Here is a 25,623-nt window from a genome sequence, read left to right as displayed (position 1 = left end):
ATAGAACCAGTTTCTGTCAGATTTATATATTTTAGCTAAGTCATAAAAGCTCTTGTTGTTTCTTCTGACTAAATGCAACATAACCATATCTTTATCTTCTTCTTTCTCCAACTCTTCAATATAAATCATATATTTATACTCTTTTCCTTTCCTTTTGGTACTGAACGCGGTATTCTTTTCTGTATGCTTTTGTCTTTGGATTCAATGACTTCATCTTTTGCATGAAGTTTCTTTTCCATCTCTCCACGTTCTGCTTTATATAGTTCATCTAACATCATGAAAATATAACAAGCATAACGAGGTGAAGCCCACATTGCTACAGCATTTACTAAAAGTCTATGAACATAATAACCTTTCAAACCAGGAGCCAAATTCTTGCGATTTTCGTACGGAATCTCTTCTCTCGGTTTTCCGAGGGAAGCAATCATATGAGGAAATTCTTCTAAAAGTTCTTTTGTCTGTTGGTTTTCAAACCAATGATATGCTTGCTTTGTAGAACGAAGAGCATTCATTATACTTTGCATTTGGTACATGTCATCTTTGACTGAACGAATGAGACGTAACTGTTTGTTATACTGTATGTACTCGTATTCTTCATTTATGGCTTCATGGACTATAACTGTTGTTGTGTTCTCTAATGTTGACATTACTGTCTTTACATACAAAATAAAAAAATTTGTTAGAAAAAAATTAGCGTTATTTTCTGACTTTCACAAAAGACCAAAAATAAACGCTTTACATGTATTTTTCAGCAACTTCGTCAAATAATTTTATAGCTTTATCTATCTCATCTACTTCAAACGTTTCTTTACCTTTCGTGGGAGCACCATTTTCTCAAAAACTTCAAGCAGTTCTGTTTCAGCAGCTCTCATATCATTAACAAACACAACCTTGACTCTATTGACTGTACTGTCATATCTTTGAGTTATATTATATGTCCTTCCTATCTTATATCTTTTTGTGTTGAAGTCCTTCGGTTTCTGAACGATATAAAGTAAGCCTCCACTGCAACGTTCTGAGTCGAATGAACCATATGTTATGAAGTTATATCCAACAACTGGGTCAATCCATAGAAGAATTATTGGTATAAGACTTTTGTCAATGAGATATGCTGTGGTTCCATAGAATCTTACCGATATCATGAGCTCAGGATTTCTTGTCAAAATTTTCTGAGTTGAAGCATTTCTAACCCAGTCGTTTGTTTTCTTTCCAGATGGTGTTATAATGTCTGACAAAGAATATTTGTTGTATTTCTTTGAGTATCTTACGTTTAAATCACCTATTCTAACCACTTTGGTGTCATTGTCTATCTTTCTAACTGTTTCAAACTCAATGTTTGTCATTACTGTCTTTACATACAAAATAAAAAAATAAATAAAAATAAAACTAACTTTATTTTTTCTATCTTAAGGAAATTCATTATTTTTGTGCTGAATTCAATAAAAATAATGTTTAGGTGAAGAGGTGAGATTTCACCTCTTTTTTCACCTAATTTTTCACCTCTTTTTTCACAAGCGTTTTACATGAATTGTACGATGTATATTTGAAACCTAAACAGTTTTGGAGCTTCTATTTCTTCTTTTAGTACATCGAATGTTTTAACGATACCGAAAGTTTCTTTATACTTCTTCTTGACATCAGATAGAAGGAAATCGTCAGCAGTTGGATAGTTTTTGTTCAGAAATTCTAACATGTCCATTTTATTTTCTGCTGGTTTCTCTGCTTCTTTCTTTAAGTCAGCATAGTCGTTTCTCATACGTTCTATCTCTTTGACGGAGTAGTTATATTTCCTCATTGCTGCTTTACATTTTGAACATTGCGGATTCATTTTTGCGTTATATTCTGAAACCTTACCTGCTAAAACAACCAAGGCGTCAATGGTTTTCGTTAAATCTGAAGCAGTTGGTTTTATCTGTTCGTTCCATACCTTACCTCTTCTATCTTTATCTCTTATCTGCCATACACATTTTGCAACTAATGAAACAAAGTTGTCGTATGTCTTAAACTCCCCCGATTTATAAATATCTGAAATGTTCTTATATAACATGTCGCAATCTTTGTCCATAACTTTATGGTTGCAATGATATCCTAGAAACTCATAATTTACCTTTCGTATGAACTTCTTTATTTCTGCAGAATCACTAACTTTAATTTCTATTTCATCGAATTCAGGAATAGTTAGTTTTTGCTGCTGAATTTCAGGCAATTTGGGTAAATGGTCAATAATGTCCTGCATTTCATAAAGATACTGTTCATTTGTTTCATCTTTCGCACTACAGTCTAAATTACTTGTTAAAAGTTCCTGCTTCATTTTTTGTATTTCTGTTTCGAAAGTAAATGAAGAAGGAATGAAGCTTTTCATTTCGAGTAGGTGACAAAAGTGCATACTCTTAAATTAACCTTAAATGTTGATTTTTCGATATTTTCGGTATTAACCTTATTGTAAATTTTTCCGGTGATAAATTTATCACACTGAGGTTATTTTTCCGGTGAGATTTTTAACCTTGATTTAATGAAATTAATATATATAAATTTTATTATTTTTAATTTCGAATGAGTATAATAAAATATTTTTTATGTGTTTTTGTTTTTGATGTGATTTGAATTTTGTTAACTCTTTTCAAAATCACTTCATTTTTATGATTTCGGTGGACTTAGAGGAGCTTATTGCTTTTGGTATTAAACAGGAAGTCAAGGGCGGTGTCCCATACAGAAGAAGAACGGGATCTCCAAAGCAATATGTCACTTATTCATGTTCGTATCCCCTATGCAAAGCAAAATTTAGGGTTGAAGAACAAAATGGAGTGTTTACTATAAGCAAAGTTAATGAAGAACATTGCCATCATATAGGAGTTGAAATGGGTTCACATTACGCGAGTAAATTTTTCAAAAATGGATCGAACTTTATATTAAAAACGGTGGAAAGCAATTTCTTGCTCAAAAAGCATTTTTTGATAAGTTCGGAATTGATACGAATAACAAAGAAACGATGAAACTTTTCGCGCAGTCTACTGATGCTTTAAAGCACAAATTTTATCGCCTTGATGAGATTATTGCACAAAGATTATCAACGATCCTTACACTTCTTTGGAAGCATTTTTGAATAATTTACAGGAAGAGTGCCCAGATGATCTCGTTCAATTTGATTACAATGGAGATTTTTCCGAGTTTACAATCATATATGCACCTTTTGCTGCAAAAGAATTGGTGCATAGCATTGATAACCCTCTCCACGTCGATTCCACTCATTCTTTAATTAAAGGAAAGATCCAATTGTTTGCAGTAACAATGAAAACAAGTCAAAACACAATTTTCCCCTTTTGCTATTTTTTAGTGAACCCTCAGACATCTGAAAAAATTCAAGAATGTTTGGTGAAATTCTGTGAGTTTGCGCACCTGGATCCACAGCATTGGAGCGCTGACTGTGCGCTAAACATTGCTCGCGCAATTGAGGACGGATTTCCTCTTGCGCAGCTCAGTTGGTGCGCTGTGCATGTTTTACGCGCATGTGCAAAAGTTGGAAGCTATTTTGACAATCCACAGAATTTTGAGAACTTCTATTTAGCAATGGACTTTTTGACATTACGTGCAGATGCAACGAATGCAGAAAAGCTGGCTGAAGAGTCTGATGAAACATATGAGTTCTTGACAACAATGTTAGAAGAAGAAGAACCGCGCGCTTTGAAGTATTTCGATAAACAATGGAGAAGAACCAAAAACATTGGATGATGTTATATCGTGGAGAAGGTGATTCCACGAATAACATTGCGGAATCACACTTTCATCAATTAAAGCAAACATTTTTCTTGGGTAAGAAAAATGAGCGCATTGATGACATCGTCATAACTCTCATCACTGTTGTGATTCCAAATGCGATTATTAAGGTTCAAGTCGCTAATGTTTTGAATGAAGAAAGAGCAGTAAGAATTCTTACAAGGGCAGGTAATCAGATTGTTGAGCAAAGAGCTTCAAAACACGATGAATGTTTGAAATTAATTCAACACATTTTGGAAATTGTCGAAAGCCGAAGGATTGAACCTAATGTCCTTATTCCATCTTTGAAGGCAATATTAAATTTGGCACAAAGAAGTTTAAAGGAAGAGTAAGCAAGATTAGATAATTTGGACTTTTTTTAAAATTAATGAATAAACAGTATATTTTTGAAGTGTAAGCTTATTTACCTGAAGCTATATTACTTAATATAACATTCAAAGTATTATTGCTATTTATTGGAGAACAAATTTATGTAATTTTCACATGAAAATTGATAAATTTGTATTTCCTTATGATAATCAATTTTTGTATTTGTAGAGAGTCTCCCTGCATGATATCAAGACTTGGCTATTAAGTCTTTATCCATTTTTGAAAATTGTATTGTAAATTGTAAGAATTTCTGAATACTACTACTATAAATATAATTGCTTATCAATGTATATTCTCCCTGCATGATATCAAGACTTGGCTATTAGTCTTTATCCATTTTTGAAAATTGTATTGTAAATTGTAAGAATTTCTGAATACTACTACTATAAAATATAATTGCTTATCATGTATATTCTCCCTGCATGATATCAAGACTTGGCTATTAGTCTTTATCCATTTTTGAAAATTGTATTGTAAATTGTAAGAATTTCTGAATACTACTACTATAAAATATAATTGCTTATCAATGTATATTCTCCCTGCATGATATCAAGACTTGGCTATTAGTCTTTATCATTTTTGAAAATTGTATTGTAAATTGTAAGAATTTCTGATACTACTACTATAATATAATTGCTTATCAATGTATATTCTCCCTGCATGATATCAAGACTTGGCTATAAGTCTCTATTCATTATGAGTATGACCCCATTTTTTTTACAAAAAGTGCCGAATTGCAACTTTGTCCCAATCTCTTTTCATTTCTACTAACATAGATGTTGGATTCATGACTAACGAGTTTGGTGCTGTTGTTTGAATTGTTGTTGTGCCGATTGTTGACATTTCTGTTCTTTTATACAAAATAAAAAAATAAATAAAAATAAAACTAACTTTATTTTTTCTATCTTAAGGAAATTCATGAAAATTCAAGAGGGTGAAAAAACAGGTGAAAAAAGAGGTGAAATCTCACCTCTTCACCTCAATTATATTTTTGGTGAATTCAGCAAAAATAAATGGTTCATTTACTCACAATATTTTTGTACAAAACGACCCCAAACTTTTAACTTCTTTTCTGCAGTTTCTAATGCTATCTTAGCGAGTTCATATTCTCTAAATTCTCTCTTTAAATCTTCTTATTTCCATTGGTCTAGTTCGTATGGAGAATCTCTATAACCATAACATATCTCACGTTCATGTTCTAATTGTTTTTCGCACATTTTTCTAACTTCTTCTTCAAACAAATGTTTTGCATTTTCTACTGTATCTTCGAGTTCTTCTTCATCTAACTTTTCATGAACTTTCTTGTCTATGGAGTCCATAATATCTTTGACATAAAATGCATACTTTACAGAGCACCATTCAGCAACAAAATGAACGAGGTCAGGATGTATGTAAATACCTTTGAATTCATTTATAACACCCTTAGTAAGCTCATAAAATGCTTGTTTTGAGGTCAAGCCACTTTTGGCTTGACCGTATTCTTTCAACCAAAACTCAAGAATTTCCTGCATTTTAGCACTATTGAGAAATCTGTTTAAATGGTTTAACCTTCCCGCTTCTCTTGCCATCTTTGTTGCATTAATGTAACCATCCTTGTCTCTACGTAAGACTTCAATACCATTATAAGTGCCTTTTGTGAATGTTTCGCCATTAGATTTGTTCGTGAATGTTTTTGCTTCGACTGACATTTCTGTTCTTACATACAAAATAAAAAAAATAAATAAAAATAAAACTAACTTTATTTTTTCTATCTTAAGGAAATTCATGAAAATTCGTGAGGGTGAAAAAACAAGTGAAAAAACGGGTGAGATCTCACCTCTTCACCTCAATTATATTTTTGTCTGATTTACATCTAATGAAAAAGTTTAGAAGAATTATCTTATTCTTTCTGGTAAATGCTTTGTCTGATTTACATCTAATGAAAAAGTTTAGAAGAATTTTCTTATTCTTTCTGGCTTATTTTTATCCTTCCAGTACTCCCTCTAGGTCCCAGATGAGTTGGTTTAGATTCTCTCAAGTTCTTAGATGGTATAACATCTTCAACGCCTCCTTCATATCTTACTTTATAAGTGTCATCGTTTATGTTATAGCCAAGTATTTCAATAACCACTCCTCGCTTTGCTTCGTCAATGGTTTCAGCAAGTTTGCCATTACTACTTTCAACTAATTTATGACGAGGATAAAATGCAATGGAGTCGTCAGCAGCTTTTATAAGATATCCATTACCTTGCGTAGAGTCTACGATATAATAATTTCGACTTAACCTTAAACGTTTCTTTGTCAACGGTTTGTCGTCAAGAACTACACGAACTTTTGTACCAGGAATGAGGGTAAATTGTGTTGAATTTCTGATATTTTGTGTTTGACTTCGTTTCTTTTGTATATACTTTTCTTCTTGTTGTTGTGTCATTGAATTTGGTGTATGTCCTGTTGTAGAATGTGTTGAGGAATTATATACTTCGAGAAAATGTTTCATTGTTTCTTCGGTAAAGTCTCGCTCTTGATTTAAATCTCTGAGAGTCCTTATGAAGCGGTTTATGATGCCGAGTATGTTATGGTTATGGTCTTCGGTAGTGTAGTGAGTTATGTTATGCTTAATGAGAAAATCTGTGATTTCATTGCTGAGGTATGCACTGTCTTGGTCTGATGTTAAAGTACTTGGGCTATGTTCTGCTACAAACTTTTGTAAAACTCTTAACACTTCATGAGTTCCTTTATTTTTCATTGGATATGCATATGCTTTGCGAGTGTTAACATTAATGAAGATGAGGAATGGTTTATGTCCTCCTTTTCTGCTTTGAACGAGAGTGTCAAATTGGTATGCGTCAGGAGTGTTGGAGTAAATTGGTAAAAAGTAGTCGTAAGGGTTTATTTTTGTTTGATGTACAACATTTTTGTCAAAGAACCTTTTCACTTCAGCTCTGTTAGTAAATCCCCAACTCTTTGCAGCTTCATTGAACTTCTTAAATGACCTCCATGGATGTTGTTCGAATACTTCTTTCAAGCTCATTTATGTAAAGTTAAAGATTTTAAGCTGTACGGTACCATGCGAATACAGTCACAAATGGTGGCATATAATCTGCACCCGAGCCTGTTGGATTTGTTGTGAAAGTGTGTGAATGATTTCCTCCTGGTTCAGTTGGTCGAAAAATCTTTTTTGCTGCATTGTTATAAGATGGAGATAAAACGTCATTGCCAGCTTCATAGTCTGAGTTGTATAATGGGTGGTCTCTTAATGAGTGGCTATGGTCGCCAGAAAAGTTTGTCGTTCCTGTATGAGTGTGCGGTGGAAGGTTTGCTTCTTTAATTTTCTTCGAACCTCCTGTTTGCTTTGAATATCTAGCACAGTATAAGAATTTATCTACAATCTGCTTCCACGTACCAAAACCTAAAACTGTTTCTGGATTTGTTGAATTCATTGACGTAGAAATAGAGCCTATAGGATATAATGTTTGAAGTATTTCAGTCTTTAATGTTTGAAGCTCTGTTTTGTCGGCTTTCTTATCTAACATTTTTGGTAGTTCATATGCTTCAAAGTTTCTGACATGACCTTCAATGTTCATACATTTACTATTTAAGGAGTTTAGTGTATCTTTTACGCTTGTACTTGGATTCTCTAAAGGTGCACTCGAACCAAGGGTATAGTTCAATATTATGTCGTCTGCTCTAACAGTAGTGAAGGATTTATGTGTATGGTTCTTGTCAGCTTTACTATTTAATGTAGCTTGAAGTTCATTTATATCGGAGATATTGTGTTTATGAGATTTCAAAACTTTGTTCGTTGCGTCAAGTTCATCTTTGTCAGCTTTACTTTTAATAGCATCTTCAAAAGTTATTTTTGCCTTAACTCTCAATGTAAATCTTGGTTCAACTAATACACCGTTAACAAAGAAGTATGAAGCATAAATTTCATTGTTATAACCAAATGCTTCTGGTGCTTTACCTGTGTCATACTGTACAGTACAGTGTATGTCATAAACTTTAGCACGAATGAATTTATATCTTCTTTCATTAACATCTTCCGTCTTCATTTCTTCTTCAGTTCGTGTTAAATATCCATGGTAGTCCGTTATAATCTGTTCGTCTGAAGTTATATAATGAACATGGTTTTTATCTGCTTTTTCGGCTAATTTCTCTTCTATCTCATTTATTTCAAGTTCATGCCTACCACCACCTCCCGAAGAAGTATTTTTCTTCAGCTCTTGAAGAACGTCCACTTCGCCATCTTTGGTGTCAATAATGAGACTTTGAGTTAAAACCTTTCCTGTCTTAATGGATGTTTGTAAAACTTCTTCTTCACCGTGTTCGGGTCATGGTCGTCATCATACTTGTGAAATCAGAGATGTTGTCATACATTAAGCATATCTGTCTCAAAAGTTCTGCTATTTGAAACTGGAACGAAAGATATACAGAACTTTCATCATCTCCTAAAGTCAAGTCTGCTTTCTTAAGTATTTCTTGAATGTATGCAATGAGAACAGAGTACCTTGGAAAATATTCGAACAATATTTCATTAGCTGTTGGTTTTGGTGGTTCTTCTGGAGTTTCTGTTGTTTCAGTTCCTTCTGTAGGTTCTGTTGGAGTTTCTGCATCTCTTGACTTCAATGCTCTTGCTCTCAAAGACCTAATGGTTAGAGCACCAGGTTTTACAAAGGACTTTATAAATGCTTTAATAGTTCCTGGTAAGTTATTGTTAGCATTAAGTAAGTTCCTTATGCTTCCATCATGTACGTCCATAGCACTATGTAAAAAATCTATACTTTTCTTGTAGTCAGCAATAGACTGACTGTGATTTTTTAAAGATTTGTTAATACCTTTAAGCCAATCTTCATGCATGTCTGATACTGAGCCAAGAATATCATTTGCTTCCTTTAGTGTATTTTGTGCTTCTCGTAAAGTATCCAATCCCGTACGTGCATTGTTTGCTATACGTCTTACAGTATCTATTTGACTCCTTGTTTCTTGCATCCAACCAGATAAAGTTTTAATAGTATCCGAACCATTTGAAATGAAGTTCAAAGCATTTTTAACGTCATCTAAAACTTCTTCACCAAGTACTACCCATATCTTTCCGATTTGGTATTGAAGAACTCCATATGAAGCAGCTGTTAAACCAGTATTTATAAGGTTCCATATCCATGATTTAGCAGTTTTTCCATCCTTTCCATCTTCACCATCCAAACCGTTTTCGCCTTGAGGTCCTTGTATTCCTTGTATTCCTTGTATTCCTTGTGGTCCTTGAGGTCCAGTGTCACCCTTCTCTCCTTTCAGTTCATCTTTATGTTCGTTATAATATTCTAATGTCATAAGGTGTACATCATTACTGCTACCAGCAACGCCAAGAATTTGTTTCTCATTCATGACTAAATTCTTTAGGCATTTAATGTTGTCGTCAAATCGAAAGCTCTTTAACAATTCAATGAGAACATTTAATACTTTCACTAATGAGGCATCTACTGTAGAATTTATATATTGCACCGTTCCATCATTTATGATGGGAACCTTGCTTGTTGTAATGAATGGGTCATAAGTGTTAAAAGTATCGAAATCAATGACTTTTTTAGTCTTTCCATCGTCAATGACTAAATCATTGCCTTCCACTGTTAAAGTTGAGTTTTCGTTTACTAGTTCATGTGCTCTTCTTGCTTCATTTGTTTCATACGCATATGCAGCAATAGTCATATTTTAATGAGAATAAAATGTTGTTCTATTTGCAAAGTACAGACCCAAACGAATACGGGACAGTAAAGCTACAAACAAACTTAGGTCTTCAGAATGAAGCGCTTGCTTTCAGAGTTGTTGACTTCAATACTATTCGCAACTTTTGTCATAACAGATGAAACAGATTTCATAGAGATTGAAATAGATGACAAAAGAAGTGTTATAACATTTCCTAACAGAGCCGAGTACAGAATAGATAAAATTGCTGGAGTCATAGATACTCTCATAAATGAAGAAACTATTGACAACATAGATGTCGAACTCTCTTCTGAGGGAACATTGAAGTTCAGCAGCGAGAAAGAGTTTAAGATACCAAGAATGAGTCATAGAGTACAACTTCTTTTGGGTGCATACCATATGACATTTCCTTTGAAAAGTGTTGACAAAACGATTGAGATGAAATCTGTTCCATACGTATGTATGGTAATTGTTTATACATTGAGTCTAAAATAGCTAATGTCACAGGCATTTCAGGAGTTAATAGTAAAGGTTCAGTAGAATATAAATCCTTCTTTATGCAGTCAATTCAATGTTCATTCCAAACGTTCCTGTCATAGCAACTCATTTAGGTAAATGGTTCGCATTAGTCCTCATAATTTGAAAGACATGCAATTCAGACTTGTTGACTTTCAAGGAGAGCCTGTAGAACTGAAGGCACCAGTGCGAATGACTGTTGAAGTTGACTTTTTAGAAAATATTAAATGCAACAGCTTACAAGAGAACTCAGAGCTAAAAATATAAAGTATGAATGTTATGTATTAGGTCATGAACTTTGGTTGTTGCTGTTTGATGAAACAGATGAGTTAGTTATGTCAGTCAAGAGAACAGAAAAATATTGTGTTAGTGAAAACTGCACCAAGTCAATAAGATTAGGTTTGCATTATGAAGATGAGTTCGATACTGTTGAAGAAGTTTTGGATAGATATTACAAATTGCTAACTTGAAATTTTTTGACTGACGGCGCAAAGCGCCAAGACCGAGGGTCCTGACTGCTTTAATTTACTAAAACATATTTCAAACAAAGCTTATAGTCAGTAGATAGTTTTGTATACTCGTTCGAATATTTATACTTAAACTCAACTCCTGTAGTTCCTGGTGTTTCGATTATTCTAATATTACCTATTTTCATGAATAGTGGAGTTTGACACAGCATTTCGATTTCAGGTCGAGATAGTCAATGACACATTGCTTTCCTGTTATTCGTGAGATAACATTTTCAAGGTCCTCCTTTGTTAGAATTATTTGGTTCTTACTTATAAGATTTGTCAAAAGCTTCTTATCGTCTTTGAGTAAAATTGTTTGGTATAACTGAAGAAGGTAATGGTCTACGTTATCTGAAGGATTTGTTTGAACATTTGTGTAAGGGTTGTCGTTGGCTTCTCTTGAAAGAATTTGGTCCAGTGGTGGACACTCTAACTTAACATCTGATGTAGCGTTAGCGTTTGAAGCTGAGTTTAAATTCACCGACTTAAGTTCTGGTTCTTTTTTTCAAACACTCTGAACTATAGTTCTTTATGACAATATTGTTTGTCGTTCGTGAGTCAACATTTGATGTTGGTTCAATTGGACATTAACGGCACCAGCTAAGATGGATTTGCTTCTCATTTCATATAGAATAAAAACCTTTATATGTATGAAATGAACAATATACTCGACAAGGGTTTGAATGTAAAGCTAACGAATGAAAATATTGTTGAATTCACTGAGACAGGAGCTGCGTATAAAGATGTAGAACTACTGAACAAAAGAGCTAAGGGAAGAAGCAGAACATGAACAAAGGTGGAAGCCTATAAAAATTTATGTCAACGATGGCTCAGGAGGTTCAAACATAAAGTATGCAGAAAGTTATAGAGTTTATGCTCTCAAAGGTGAAAAGCCTTCATTTAAGAACAGCTATTCTAACGCATATCCTCAAAAGCTAACGGATGGAGAAGTGGATGATATGAATGACAGCAAAAATATTAACAAAAATGGCGACAGAGATGCATGGAATTTGTTTACCATCAGTCAATTAAAGGTTAAACTTTAAAACAATGTTGGTCGTTCCCATGGAATATTTTTGACTTTAATGGTATTAGTCATGATATGAATCTCAAGGTATGAACGAGGAGAGATGAGAGACTATATGCTTCCCAAATTTCTTCAAAAGGTAATGTTATACCTGACTGTTTCCAAATGAGTTCAATATCATAACGTGAGAAACCTTGAAAGATAACGAAGTCAGTTATGAGACGTTTTATGTTTAAAGCTAAAAACCTCCATGTTTGCATAAGTATTGCTACAGTTAAGTGGTAATGTCTGACTTTAGTAATGATGTTAGCTAATGGTGAGTCTGGTTTTGACACTAAACCTTTACCAGCGAAATCATCACAAACTAATAAAGTGTTTGATGGATACTTTTTGAAGGGGTATTTTGAAAGTTTTGACAGAATGTAGTTTGTAAGTCGTTTCATATCGTAAACTCCTGAGTATTGACGTAAGTGGTGTTTGTCAATAATTCTTTCCATCTCTTCTGAAGTCTTTTGCATTCCTGACTGTATAAATTCAACGATGGCATAATATTTCCTCTTACGTCGAATGTAATGTTGAAGAAATTCAATGAGTTCACTGTCTGGAACTTTAACGACAGAGGCTTGAACTTTTGACATAAATGTTTTCGCTGTTGAGTCCATAGAGTCTGAAGTTGCTGATATAATGATTTGGTCATAATATGAGTCATTTCCTAAACGCTCTGTTATGAGTATATGACGAATGAGGTTAAATGTCTTTCCTGAACCCATCTTTCCACAATAGAAATACACACCATTTGAACAGAATTCATAATCTTTGCTGAAAGGAAGAATAAGAGAAGAGTTAAGTTTGTCTGTAGTTTCATTCATGTCTTCATCTACATCATGTATTAAATGCTTCATTTTATCTCCATTAAAAATGCAAGTCAGAAATATTCAGAACATAGCACCGAGTCTAACTGACAAGAGTATAAAGATATACTATGAACATGTTATGTTGAAACCAACCAAAATTCAAGAAAGTCAGTATACTTATGAATATCCAAGACACTGGGTAGAGTATGTAGGAGGTGAGAAAGCTATTGAAATAAGACAAGTTAGAAGTATTCCAGCAGGAAGAACAATATTATTGAAGAACTTTAATGTTTTGAGGTATAATGATGAAACAAAGAAGCAAGATAGTTTTCCTGTTGCTGTGTATGTGAACCTAGACACAGGAGATGACATGAAAGTTTTTAACACAAAGCTTCAAACGGTAGTGAGAGAACAACTTACTGCGGAAGGACATCCATTACCTTCAGAAGTTACCATAGCATATAATTTTGAAACAAACTCAATAGATTTTAAAGTCATCTCTGCAAAGAAGTCAGGTTTTACATTTAATGAAGCAGATGTATATTCGAATGAAAACTTCAAAGCTATTGCATGGTTAGATAATGACGATTGCTTTAAGAAAATATTTAAATACAGTGACTCAAAGATGTCAATAGATGACCTTCGTGGAATGTTACCATCGACGTTTACAGTTGAAGGTTCAGCAGGATTGCTTACAAGATTGTCAATTGGTGGCATTTGGTCTCGTGAGAACATTGTTATAAAATCCAGTATAAGTGAATTTGCTGAAGAATCTATATTATGTCTTTCAAACTACATGTATTCGCCGCCGAAGCATTATAGTATAACAAACTTTGTCAGTAAGTTTAACATAAGACTTGTTGAACCTTCTTCAATGAAAGATGTTGTGCTACCTAAAGATGGAAAGGATGGACTCATTATTGAAATGATTTTAATTGCATATTAAATGAGCTTGTTCTTGAAGGTCATTCATGATGAAATAACTATTGTAGAAGATGTTAGCAATTGTTCAGACATTTTGAAGCGTATAGATGATATAAGAAATAAGTTAGATAGACCGCAAAGCGGTGAGGGCGAAGCCCGTGAGAATGTTTATGTTTCATTGACTTTCTCCAGTAACGAGAACTTTTATGAGATAATATTGAAGAGAGATGATTTTAATATGGGGTAAATGGTAGCTTGGGCAGCTTTAGGCGCAATGGGAACAAAAGCATTAGCATTTGGAGCAAAAGCACTTGGAGCTTATGACGCAGTAAATAAAATGAGTGGAGGAAGGGTTTCGAAGACATTAGATGCAAATAAAGGGAAGATTGGAGGCTGGGTTGCAAAGAAGTTAAGATTAAATAAAATAGGGCTCATAAATAAAGCATCCAATTTAGTTGCGACTGAGTCAGAAAATGCTTTAGGAAAGGACGATGAGTTTGCAAAACACGCAAAAGACTTTAATGACCAGATGAAAGGTGAAACAATGCATTTAAATAGAGTCGATGGAACTAAAGAAAATGTTTCTTCTCCACCAGCGGTTTATCCATACGGACCTTATGGAATGTATGGAAACCCTTACGAAAGACCATTTGACCCATTGACTGGTGGAAGTAACTGGTATCATTACGGCCGAAGAAGAAAGACAGTCAAGCTGGAGACAGACGTGAAGAAAGCAACTAAAAAGAAACCAAGGAAGAGAGTTATAAAGCAATGAATTCAACAGGGTGAAAAAAACAGGTGAGAAAACGGGTGAGATCTCACCACTTCACCTAAATTTATTTTTGTGCTATGTTTTCATACGTGTGAGGGTGGTGATATCATTAATTTTTAAGTTTATTTTTTATTTTATTTTTATATAAATGACGAAAACTATTGAGATAACAAACTACAACGGTCATGAGTTCAAGAATTTGTTCTTCGTTCCTCGTGAAAATACATTCTATCAGATACGAGGGAGAAAGGGTAAAGTTAGTTTGAGCGTTTACGACAACAAACATAATGGGAGATATATAAAAGCAATAGATACAAACGGTAAGCGTGTTTCATTAGCTTTGTCAAAACTTACATACATTTATTTTGACAGTGATTTTGACTCTGACGATTGGAGTGACAGCAGCGATACTGAAGAATATGAACTATTGTGTGAAGCACAGCAATGGGAAGCGCTGCAATACTTTTGTAAATGAGAACATTAGTGGGAACGTTAGTGTGAACGTTTATTTTTTCATTAGTGAAGTCGTTTGTGTTGTAAAATATACGTTAGCGGTTTTGTAAAGTGTCAAACTGTTATCTTGGGTAAGGTGGAACGCAGTGCCGCCGTACCCAAGATAGGGATACTAACTAAAAATCCATTCGAAATTTGAATTGACATAATTTCTTCGATTTCTGGTGGATGGTTTTCTGAATATACGAAGCCAGAGCCACCTCCACCGGGTGCTCCGCCAAATAAGCCACCGCCGCCACCCCCATAGTTTTCTGCGTCATCTGCACCATTGTCATAAGACGAAATGGTGGAAGTGAGGTGAACTCAAAAAGTGACACATATTTGGCCGGCTAAATTTCCCTTTAGTTTACATGTCAAAATTACAATAAATTAATTATTTTGCTTAGCAATTAGCTATGTATTAAAACTAAAATTATTACTATTCAATTCTTTACATTCAAATATTAAACAATTCAAATTTAATAACAAAGATATTACAATAAATAAAAAAAATGATTAAAAATGTCCCTGAAAATTTTCTGAAAGCTATCTCGTGTTTAGGTCTCAATTTTTTTTAGAAATAGAAAAAGATTGGATTTAACTTTCAAACATTATATATAGTTTTGTATATGGAAGCCTTTAAATACAAGTTAATGATATGGAGTTGTATTGCGAGGAAGAGGGAATCAAAGAAATTGACGAAGTTCCAGAATTTTATTCAACAATTCTTAATCAATTAACAAAAACTATACCGAAACTTATCTTACCATCCAAATCAAATCACATTACATACGGAATAAACATTTAATCTTTTACCATTAAAATTATATTTATACGTTATTTAATTTTTTTACGTCTAAGTTGAATAGGATAATAGCCGAAGATATAAAGTAACTATAGTTTACAAGCTAAGGAACAAATCAGCATTGAAACTAAAAAATGCTGAAATATTATAATAAATTGAAGAAATACTGTGATAGAATACCTAGTTATACTAGATACTATTATAAAGTCTTTTCAGGGGGGTTATACCGTGATATTAGCCTTGTACCGAAAAAAGTGACGGGCAATACCGTCAAATTATATTTTCTTAAAAAATTTTTGGTGGAGAATTGGAAAATTTTTGTTGGAAAATTGGAAAATTTTCCTAATCATTTGGACTATAACCTGGCATATTAGGGAGTTTTGTCATCAACTCAGTGCTGGGATCAAGATAGTTTGTAATCAAAAAGTAGAAACGTTCCTTGGTGTCTTGTTCTGGCTTCCTGCAAAATCTGTGATTTGCATGATTCTTCTTAATATTGTCAGAAATTGCGCAAATCATGTCCATCGTCGTCAATTCTTCACCATTGATGTTAAAACGATTTCGATTACGGTAATTTCTTTTCTCTTGCAATTCTTTTTCTGCAGGAGTCAATTCACGAACATACTTATTATGTTTGAGAGCTTCTACAGAACAAGGGCAAAGACCGCAGGCGGCAGCAGCATTTTGAACCATTCTTAATGATACTGATTCTTGCCATGCGCTAATAAATGAGTAGATAATGGCGTAGCGCATCATTGCAGCATTGCTGTTGAACTCTTGCTTCGGTGCCTTAATGTAATCTCTCAGATAATCCGTGAATTTGGACTTTAATCTTTTGGCAATGCCAACATCAAATACTTGTAAAATGTGTGTTGTATGTGCGGGAAGAACAATTAATTTGATGTTGGCACTTGCCAAAAGGAACAATGCCAGAGGATTCTCGCGGCTGGAGTGTCCATCACACACAATGAGAGCAGGCTTGTCACGTATATCTTCTGGCATTCTCTGGCGTTCAAAGTTAAGCCACTCGATGAAGAAAATGCAATACAATAAGAATACACTTCTGTTCACCCAGCCTTTTGGCGTAGAAGTAAACCAACAATGTCTTTCGCGCTGGAATACTTTCAGTTCTCTAGGTAGTTCTGCAATACATGGGAGAACAAAGAGAGGTGGGACAGATTTGCCTGTCATTGAGCATCCGCATAAAGCTGTAATGTGCGGAAAGTTTGGAATTCCTTTGGCGATCATATGCTCTATCTCCTCAGGTAATGCAACTTTCTTCTTCTTAAATTTGTTTATGAATGTTTCATCGATACTAAAAATCAACTCCTCTGGAGTACTTTCGATTGTTTCACGATGTTTATCGTAGAATTCTTCGATAATTCTTGGTTCACACGCCATGTATCTTGATTCTTCAATCTCTTGGCATGCATTAAGCTTGCAATGCAATTGCTGTAAAATATGGTTAACATAAGGTCTCGATACATCATCACCACCAAGAGTATTGATAACTTCTTCTGCAAGAGTAGGACAATTAATCTCAAGAAGGAATCTGTAACCATAATCTCTTCTGAGCTCTTTCAACTTGAACGCCTCGTCAATAATGTCAGCTGCTTCTAGAGCTTCACCTTTGTAAGCAGAATCTTCGATAATTTCTTTTAAAGTGAGCTGATCACGCTCGCATAGGTATGGATCTGCACCACCATGATTCCCTTTTTCCCAGTATAGACCTAATGCAGCTCTTTTAAGTGCAGTAGCAATGAGATTGGATGTTAAAGTTCCGAGATCTGGGTATTCTTCCTCCCATGCAAGCTTAGTTTGACTATATGTCATACCTTCGGCGCGACAATTGATGATAAACTTTTGTTGTCTACCAAGAAATTCGACTGTGAGAAATTCCATTTTTAATTTTAAACGAGCACTTGAGCCACGTTTTATCTGACTTCACCAGCCAAAAAGCCCCTGTACTAAGTGTCATGTTTTTGTTTATTTTAAAGTTTCTGCCATGTAATGGTTTACATTGCAAATTTTTTGAATACTTTACATCACCATAAAATGGCAGTACAAGGCTAGTTTATCGGTACAAGGCTCTTGAAATGACTTTAATATGAATTCATTTGTATTGAATATCGATAATAAAAAATCGATGAAATATTAAAATGAGAATAAATTAATAATGAGATTATAAATTAGAATTATTTCTCTTTTATTTAAAATAAAAACTTAGTTCTATTTAAATTCGATAAAGAAGTACGAAAAAGTTGTATTATACGTATGATGTTGCCCGATGTTTGGTAACACTATTGTAGAATATAAGCATATATGATAGAAAAGCAATATGCTTAATATCGAGTAATTCTAATTTTTTACGAAATTATTCAAATACGTTATTTTTTAAAATGAAAAGATAAGCATACCATTATGCAGTAGTTTGCGCACATATACTATGCTGATGAAAGTTGGTCTCTAATTCGAAACTTGAGTCTGTCAAATTGACGTTCAAGTATTAAAAAGTTGTATTATACGTATGATGTTGCCCGATGTTTGGTAACACTATTGTAGAATATAGGCATATATGATAGAAAAGCAATATGCTTAATATCGAGTAATTCTAATTTTTTACGAAATTATTCAAATACGTTATTTTTTAAAATGAAAAGATAAGCATACCATTATGCAGTAGTTTGCGCACATATACTATGCTGATGAAAGTTGGTCTCTAATTCGAAACTTGAGTCTGTCAAATTGACGTTCCATCTTATTTTAATCGATATTCAATACAAATGAATTCATATTATAATAGTATCTAGTATAACTAGGTATTCTATCACAGTATTTCTTCAATTTATTATAATATTTCAGCATTTTTTAGTTTCGGAGAATCTGTAATGCATGAAAATTCGGTTCAATTCATTTTTGACACTTTACATATCGGATGTATTATCTAAGAATTATATTATAAAATAATAATTTTGTGTTTTATAAGTTTATTTGTATAAATTGATTCAAAAAAAATGGAAAGACAAGAAGTGGATCTGCCAAATGAAAATCAGTTCTGATTGCACCCAAGTTTTTGAACTTTGTATAAGGAATTGTTGGCTATGATGTACTGATCATGAATCAGTACATCATAGCCAACAATTCCTTCCCAAACAACCCGAAATTTGTCTGATTCCACACTAATTTTATTAATTTATCTAAACTTTTATCCTCGTCTACAATTTAATCATCAATAATTATCTCTTGTTCTATTTCACTATTATATATATATATATATATTTATATGATTTGATTTAAAAAAATAAATAAATAAATTAATAAATCATTTACTCAAATATATCAAAAGTTTTATTTTTATATATAAAGATAACTACTTTTAAAAAAATACCCTATATATTTTTGCCATGTAAACTATTTTTGTCATGTAAACTTGTCATTTTTTGTCAGAAGTGAAGTGAACCGAATTTTCATGCACAACAGCTTTTGTAAAAATTCATCAAAAAAGATTTTAACGTGCTTTAATTTTTATTTTTTAAAATAATGCATATTATTATATAACTAGTATATTTACAAATTTTAGTGCTTTCAAAAATTTAATCCTCCTCCTCTCAAATAAACGTACATCCGGGTGGCCTGTTTTTTGCAAAAAATAAAATTTCATTTTTTATGCTTAAAAAGTCAGAAATTTTATTTGCTTCTGGAATATATGATGGCTATAGATCCGTATTTTTCCCAAGTGAGCGGGGTATCTCCAATCCCAGCCCTATCGTCCTCCCAGTGTCAGTTTTCAATATAAAATCCAAATTTTTTTTGAAAATAAAAATTTCGAGAAATTTTTCTGATTTTTTTTCTTTGATTTCAATAATTCAAAATAAATTTTGGAGTAAAAAGACACTATTTAATGAAATTCATATGAGTGAATGTGGATAAATACTCTCAAAACATACAATTTATCTATTTTTTCTTTATATTATCAACTAATTAGTGATAATTTTTTTTGAATCAGATTTTTTTTTCATTAAAAACATAATATATAACACAACAATGATGCACACATACGTATCTACACATCAAAATATAAAGCTTGTTTTGGTCTGGGCATCCCAACCCAAAATTCTTAAAAAATTGAATAAAATTGAATACTTGGGGCTGGGATACCCATCCCAAAACCGAATTGAATTTTTTGAATTAAAGAATATATTTATGTATTTATAATATACATGTGATGTCTATAAAAAATACTAAATTCTAAAAAAATTCAATTTATTCAAAACGTATACTAAGTGATCACTTCATTAGTAGGATCAGCAATCCTACTAAATGGTGAGAACGCCACTAACTCAAAAGGGAGTCCTTGGAGCTCTTGATCTCTTGTCAGTAGAGTTCATAATGAGGCATGGCATCTACTGATTAGAGATCAGAGCAATCCTACCTTACCTTCAGGAGCTACAAAGCTCCTAATCGTTACGAGAGGGAGCCTTGGAGCTCCTGAAGCTCATCAGCAGAGGCTATTTACCATTTGGGCCTCTTCTGATGAAAGATGCGAAACACGTCTACGAACCAGGAGCTTCAAAACTTCTAATCCTTACTAAAGGGAGCTTTGGAGCTCCTGAGTCTCCATCAACAGAGTCCCAGATGGTAAATGTCCTTTGCTGATGAAAGATGCGAAACACATCTACGAACCAGGAGCTCCAAAGCTCCTAATCCTTACGAAAGGGAGCTTTGGAGCTCCTGAAACTCCTTTTACTATAAAATAGGACAGTTTTCTTCTGAGGTTCTCATCAAATCTAAGACTTCAGAAGAAAGCTGTCCTATCAATGTATACTTACACTCTCATGGACTACAAGTGTACAATTTTAAGGCAGAGATTATCCGAGGCCTCTCATCAAATGAGGGACCTCGGATAATCTCTACCTTAAGTAGTCAAATAACTTTTCTCACTATTTAGGAACAAAAGAACAAGAGTTGGAGTACTTTAAGGCAAGATTCTTCCGAAATCTCTCATCGAATGAGAGACTTCGGAAGGACCTTGCCAAATCCTTGAACGCCAATATCCTTGGAACTGAGCTAGAACCAGGGAGAAGTAGCATACTATAGAGCACGATGGTAATCTCGGAAATGCTTATATCGCCCCAAGCACAATATTTAAGAAGTCTAACTCATATATACAAGAAGTCAGGCTGAATAGATATTGTGCATATGGTTTGCAGAACTCTCATGATATTTAAAATTCATGTTATCCCAAAAAAGGTGACACTTTGGGTGTATCGTCCATCCCAGGGATGCAAAAATCACATCACCTTGGATCTATAATGATGGCTATATCAGATGCCCATTCTTTTTGATACTCAACATTAAACATAAAACTTAGCCGTTAAGGCTCTTCTGAAAATATTTTTTTCCGAAAAATTTTCGAAAAAAATCAAAAAATTTAAAAATCCCCTAATCTGCAGGGATTTTAAAAAATTCTCTTTAGTAAAACTTAAGGATATTGTATCAGATATATTGGCATGGGCAAATTCAATTTTAATCCAATATGTTGTAAACAGAAATTCATCAAAAGTGAGACCTCAGAAAAGCTAAAATATTGAATTTTTGGAACTTTTGATAGAGCACGTTTTTAAATATTAATTAAAGTAAATGTATATTTTGTAAAGATTCTTTTTAATAAAAAAATAAAATTTTGAAGAAGAACACAAAATCTTCTGAAAAATAATATCACATAAACTCATATTATTTTCTAATATATAACTATTTTATATAAAAATCAAATTCAATGATCTTAAAAGCGAAGGATAAACCTCAAAATTTACGAATATAATGAGTGGGAATATAATGCTTATCTATCATAAAACCATATGAAATATCAATTTTTGCTTTACGCCTAATTTTTGACGACAATTAGCAAAAAATGTTAAATGTTAACACTCAGTCCATTTGAATATGAAAAATAAAATTGACTTTGATTAAATGTTTTTATTTATCATGCAATTCTTCTTGCGACCAAAGATTTGAATAAAATTTCAAAAAATAAGATAGCTTAAAAAATAATATACGGTAGTGTTTACTAATAGATGAATAGTATATAAATTCTATTAAAATGGATTTGATCCAAAAAAATATATAAAATTTGATCATAAATAAAATTGTTTAGTAGTCATTTAAAATGATATAATTATTCAAATTTTGCTAAGACCCATTCGTCTTTGATATATAACTCCCATTTTTGCATTTCTGGCTCGTACCAAAATTTTGAAACTTCGAATAATTCGTTAGGAGTGTAATTACTATTCGTTTTTGGATTAATATCGAGAGATAAATGTGATGTATTGTTGTATTTTTCAATGAACTGCTGAACTGAGTCCTTGATTTGTTGAATATCATCCAACTCGTCTGGCAAAAACTTTTCTAAGCTTGGCCACAGGCGCTCCACCTTGCCGTTCTGTCTTGGCATATACGGCAAGGTGTGCTTCCAAACTATTCCGTTTTCCTGCATAACCTGGCCGAATTCACCGCTGTTTTCACCGCCGTTATCGGTCCAGATGCAGTAAGGAATAAACTCCTCTAAAAGTTTTCTTAAAACCTTCGCTGTTGAGTTGGAAGACTTGTTTTTCAATAATTTACGTGTCATATCATCCAATATGGCAAAAAATGGAAAAGAAGTTAGTATACATATAATGTGTACTGAGGCACTGCGCGCCTCCTTACCCATTATATGTGAATTTGACACTTTACAAAACCGTTAACGTATATTTTACAACACAAACACAAACACCAACTTAACTTTAAATATTTATAAAGCCGCCAACCACTTCACCTCACTAACGACTTCACAAACGACTTCACTACTGTAAAAATAAACGTTCTCACTTACAAAAGTATTGCAACTCCTCCCATTGCTGTGCTTCACACAATACTTCATATTCTTCAGTATCGCTGCTGTCGCTCCAATCGTCAGAGTCAAAGTCACTGTCAAAATAAATGTTAGTAAGTTTTGACAAAGCTAATGAAACACGCTTACCGTTTGTATCGTATGCTTGTATAAACTTTCCATTCTTCATTCCTTCATAAACGCTCAAACTAACTTTACCCTTTCTCCCTCGTATCTGATAGAATGTATTTTCACGAGGAACGAAGAACAAATTCTTGAACTCATGACCGTTGTAGTTTGTTATCTCAATAGTTTTCGTCATTTATATAAAAATAAAATAAAAAATAAACTTAAAAATTAATGATATCACCACCCTCACACGTATGAAAACATAGCACAAAAATAAATTTAGGTGAAGTGGTGAGATCTCACCCGTTTTCTCACCTGTTTTTTCACCCTGTTGAATTCATTGCTTTATAACTCTCTTCCTTGGTTTCTTTTTAGTTGCTTTCTTCACGTCTGTCTCCAGCTTGACTGTCTTTCTTCTTCGGCCGTAATGATACCAGTTACTTCCACCAGTCAATGGGTCAAATGGTCTTTCGTAAGGGTTTCCATACATTCCATAAGGTCCGTATGGATAAACCGCTGGTGGAGAAGAAACATTTTCTTTAGTTCCATCGACTCTATTTAAATGCATTGTTTCACCTTTCATCTGGTCATTAAAGTCTTTTGCGTGTTTTGCAAACTCATCGTCCTTTCCTAAAGCATTTTCTGACTCAGTCGCAACTAAATTGGATGCTTTATTTATGAGCCCTATTTTATTTAATCTTAACTTCTTTGCAACCCAGCCTCCAATCTTCCCTTTATTTGCATCTAATGTCTTCGAAACCCTTCCTCCACTCATTTTATTTACTGCGTCATAAGCTCCAAGTGCTTTTGCTCCAAATGCTAATGCTTTTGTTCCCATTGCGCCTAAAGCTGCCCAAGCTACCATTTACCCATATTAAAATCATCTCTCTTCAATATTATCTCATAAAAGTTCTCGTTACTGGAGAAAGTCAATGAAACATAAACATTCTCACGGGCTTCGCCCTCACCGCTTTGCGGTCTATCTAACTTATTTCTTATATCATCTATACGCTTCAAAATGTCTGAACAATTGCTAACATCTTCTACAACAGTTATTTCATCATGAATGACCTTCAAGAACAAGCTCATTTAATATGCAATTAAAATCATTTCAATAATGAGTCCATCCTTTCCATCTTTAGGTAGCACAACATCTTTCATTGAAGAAGGTTCGACAAGTCTTATGTTAAACTTACTGACAAAGTTTGTTATACTATAATGCTTCGGCGGCGAATACATGTAGTTTGAAAGACATAATATAGATTCTTCAGCAAATTCACTTATACTGGATTTTATAACAATGTTCTCACGAGACCAAATGCCACCAATTGACAATCTTGTAAGCAATCCTGCTGAACCTTCAACTGTAAACGTCGATGGTAACATTCCACGAAGGTCATCTATTGACATCTTTGAGTCACTGTATTTAAATATTTTCTTAAAGCAATCGTCATTATCTAACCATGCAATAGCTTTGAAGTTTTCATTCGAATATACATCTGCTTCATTAAATGTAAAACCTGACTTCTTTGCAGAGATGACTTTAAAATCTATTGAGTTTGTTTCAAAATTATATGCTATGGTAACTTCTGAAGGTAATGGATGTCCTTCCGCAGTAAGTTGTTCTCTCACTACCGTTTGAAGCTTTGTGTTAAAAACTTTCATGTCATCTCCTGTGTCTAGTTCACATACACAGCAACAGGAAACTATCTTGCTTCTTTGTTTCATCATTATACCTCAAAACATTAAAGTTCTTCAATAATATTGTTCTTCCTGCTGGAATACTTCTAACTTGTCTTATTTCAATAGCTTTCTCACCTCCTACATACTCTACCCAGTGTCTTGGATATTCATAAGTATACTGACTTTCTTGAATTTTGGTTGGTTTCATCATAACATGTTCATAGTATATCTTTATACTCTTGTCAGTTAGACTCGGTGCTATGTTCTGAATATTTCTGACTTGCATTTTTAATGGAGATAAAATGAAGCATTTAATACATGACGTAGATGAAGACATGAATGAAACTACAGACAAACTTAACTCTTCTCTTATTCTTCCTTTCAGCAAAGATTATGATTCTGTTCAAATGGTGTTATTTCTATTGTGGAAAGATGGGTTCAGGAAAGACATTTAACCTCATTCGTCATATACTCATAACAGAGCGTTTAGGAAATGACTCATATTATGACCAAATCATTATATCAGCAACTTCAGACTCTATGGACTCAACAGCGAAAACATTTATGTCAAAAGTTCAAGCCTCTGTCGTTAAAGTTCCAGACAGTGAACTCATTGAATTTCTTCAACGTTACATTCGACGTAAGAGGAAATATTATGCCATCGTTGAATTTATACAGTCAGGAATGCAAAAGACTTCAGAGAGATGGAAAGAATTATTGACAAACACCACTTACGTCAATACTCAGGAGTTTACGATATGAAACGACTTACAAACTACATTCTGTCAAAACTTTCAAAATACCCCTTCAAAAAGTATCCTTCAAACACTTTATTAGTTTGTGATGATTTCGCTGGAAAGGTTTAGTGTCAAAACCAGACTCACCATTAGCTAACATCATTACTAAAGTCAGACATTACCACTTAACTGTAGCAATACTTATGCAAACATGGAGGTTTTTAGCTTTAAACATAAAACGTCTCATAACTGACTTCGTTATCTTTCAAGGTTTCTCACGTTATGATATTGAACTCATTTGGAAACAGTCAGGTATAACATTACCTTTTGAAGAAATTTGGGAAGCATATAAGTCTCTCATCTCTCCTCGTTCATACCTTGAGATTCATATCATGACTAATACCATTAAAGTCAAAAATATTCATGGGAACGACCAACATTGTTTTAAAGTTTAACCTTCAATTGACTGATGGTAAACAAAT

At 33.5% G+C, this 25,623-nt stretch overlaps 9 protein-coding genes and 6 pseudogenes across 15 annotated transcripts, besides 8 other annotated features; 3 read left to right on the top strand and 12 right to left on the bottom strand.

Moving 5' to 3' along the window:
- Positions 1 to 15,057: part of a mobile genetic element that runs on past the window's edge.
- On the bottom strand, positions 8 to 647 carry TVAGG3_0758790 (annotated as a pseudogene). The gene has a single exon. A coding segment is annotated over exon 1 (640 nt).
- On the bottom strand, positions 1,520 to 2,362 carry TVAGG3_0758780 (organellar and viral DNA polymerase type B; the record flags this gene model as incomplete). Its single annotated transcript, XM_001294680.1, has 1 exon — positions 1,520 to 2,362. One exon carries the CDS (start codon positions 2,360 to 2,362, stop codon positions 1,520 to 1,522), a length of 843 nt encoding a protein of 280 aa, XP_001294681.1.
- Positions 2,366 to 4,898: a mobile genetic element.
- Positions 2,827 to 4,106, top strand: TVAGG3_0758770 (annotated as a pseudogene). Its single transcript has one exon. A coding segment is annotated over exon 1 (1,280 nt).
- TVAGG3_0758750 (KilA, N-terminal/APSES-type HTH, DNA-binding family) lies at positions 5,277 to 5,831 on the bottom strand (the record flags this gene model as incomplete). Its single annotated transcript, XM_051245522.1, has 1 exon — positions 5,277 to 5,831. One exon carries the CDS (start codon positions 5,829 to 5,831, stop codon positions 5,277 to 5,279), a length of 555 nt encoding a protein of 184 aa, XP_051092109.1.
- TVAGG3_0758740 (integrase core domain containing protein family) lies at positions 6,197 to 7,153 on the bottom strand (the record flags this gene model as incomplete). The annotated part of the gene is made up of 1 exon (XM_051245521.1): positions 6,197 to 7,153. A coding segment is annotated over one exon (957 nt), but the record flags the coding sequence as incomplete, so codon positions are not given.
- On the bottom strand, positions 7,772 to 8,499 carry TVAGG3_0758730 (annotated as a pseudogene). Its single transcript has one exon. A coding segment is annotated over exon 1 (728 nt).
- On the bottom strand, positions 8,598 to 9,671 carry TVAGG3_0758720 (annotated as a pseudogene). Its single transcript has one exon. A coding segment is annotated over exon 1 (1,074 nt).
- TVAGG3_0758710 (protein of unknown function, DUF4106 family) lies at positions 12,026 to 12,644 on the bottom strand (the record flags this gene model as incomplete). Its single annotated transcript, XM_001328516.2, has 1 exon — positions 12,026 to 12,644. A coding segment is annotated over one exon (619 nt), but the record flags the coding sequence as incomplete, so codon positions are not given.
- On the top strand, positions 12,793 to 13,674 carry TVAGG3_0758700 (uncharacterized protein; the record flags this gene model as incomplete). Its single annotated transcript, XM_051245520.1, has 1 exon — positions 12,793 to 13,674. One exon carries the CDS (start codon positions 12,793 to 12,795, stop codon positions 13,672 to 13,674), a length of 882 nt encoding a protein of 293 aa, XP_051092107.1.
- A 788-nt stretch (positions 15,058 to 15,845) lies between the features above and the next one.
- Positions 15,846 to 15,895: a mobile genetic element.
- A 168-nt stretch (positions 15,896 to 16,063) lies between these two features.
- On the bottom strand, positions 16,064 to 16,631 carry TVAGG3_0758670 (DDE endonuclease family; the record flags this gene model as incomplete). The annotated part of the gene is made up of 1 exon (XM_001294050.2): positions 16,064 to 16,630. A coding segment is annotated over one exon (567 nt), but the record flags the coding sequence as incomplete, so codon positions are not given.
- Positions 16,632 to 16,792: 161 nt separating this feature from the next.
- On the bottom strand, positions 16,793 to 17,623 carry TVAGG3_0758660 (uncharacterized protein; the record flags this gene model as incomplete). Its single annotated transcript, XM_001292044.2, has 1 exon — positions 16,793 to 17,623. A coding segment is annotated over one exon (831 nt), but the record flags the coding sequence as incomplete, so codon positions are not given.
- Positions 17,624 to 18,768: 1,145 nt separating this feature from the next.
- Positions 18,769 to 18,893: a mobile genetic element.
- Positions 18,894 to 19,435: 542 nt separating this feature from the next.
- Positions 19,436 to 21,033: a mobile genetic element.
- Positions 21,034 to 21,258: 225 nt separating this feature from the next.
- Positions 21,259 to 21,296: a mobile genetic element.
- A 690-nt stretch (positions 21,297 to 21,986) lies between these two features.
- Positions 21,987 to 22,376: a mobile genetic element.
- Positions 22,377 to 22,382: 6 nt separating this feature from the next.
- Positions 22,383 to 25,623: part of a mobile genetic element that runs on past the window's edge.
- Positions 22,588 to 22,914, bottom strand: TVAGG3_0758610 (uncharacterized protein; the record flags this gene model as incomplete). Its single annotated transcript, XM_001298268.1, has 1 exon — positions 22,588 to 22,914. One exon carries the CDS (start codon positions 22,912 to 22,914, stop codon positions 22,588 to 22,590), a length of 327 nt encoding a protein of 108 aa, XP_001298269.1.
- TVAGG3_0758600 (protein of unknown function, DUF4107 family) lies at positions 23,059 to 23,586 on the bottom strand (the record flags this gene model as incomplete). The annotated part of the gene is made up of 1 exon (XM_001298267.2): positions 23,059 to 23,586. The coding sequence occupies one exon, from the start codon at positions 23,584 to 23,586 to the stop codon at positions 23,059 to 23,061; it is 528 nt and encodes a 175-aa protein (XP_001298268.2).
- Positions 23,814 to 24,690, bottom strand: TVAGG3_0758590 (annotated as a pseudogene). Its single transcript has one exon. A coding segment is annotated over exon 1 (877 nt).
- TVAGG3_0758580 lies at positions 24,740 to 25,188 on the top strand (annotated as a pseudogene). The gene has a single exon. A coding segment is annotated over exon 1 (449 nt).

Source organism: Trichomonas vaginalis, chromosome III (assembly GCF_026262505.1).
Source record: "Trichomonas vaginalis G3 chromosome III, whole genome shotgun sequence".
Taxonomy (NCBI): Eukaryota; Parabasalia; order Trichomonadida; family Trichomonadidae; genus Trichomonas; species Trichomonas vaginalis.
This window is presented reverse-complemented; position numbering and strand designations above follow the sequence as displayed.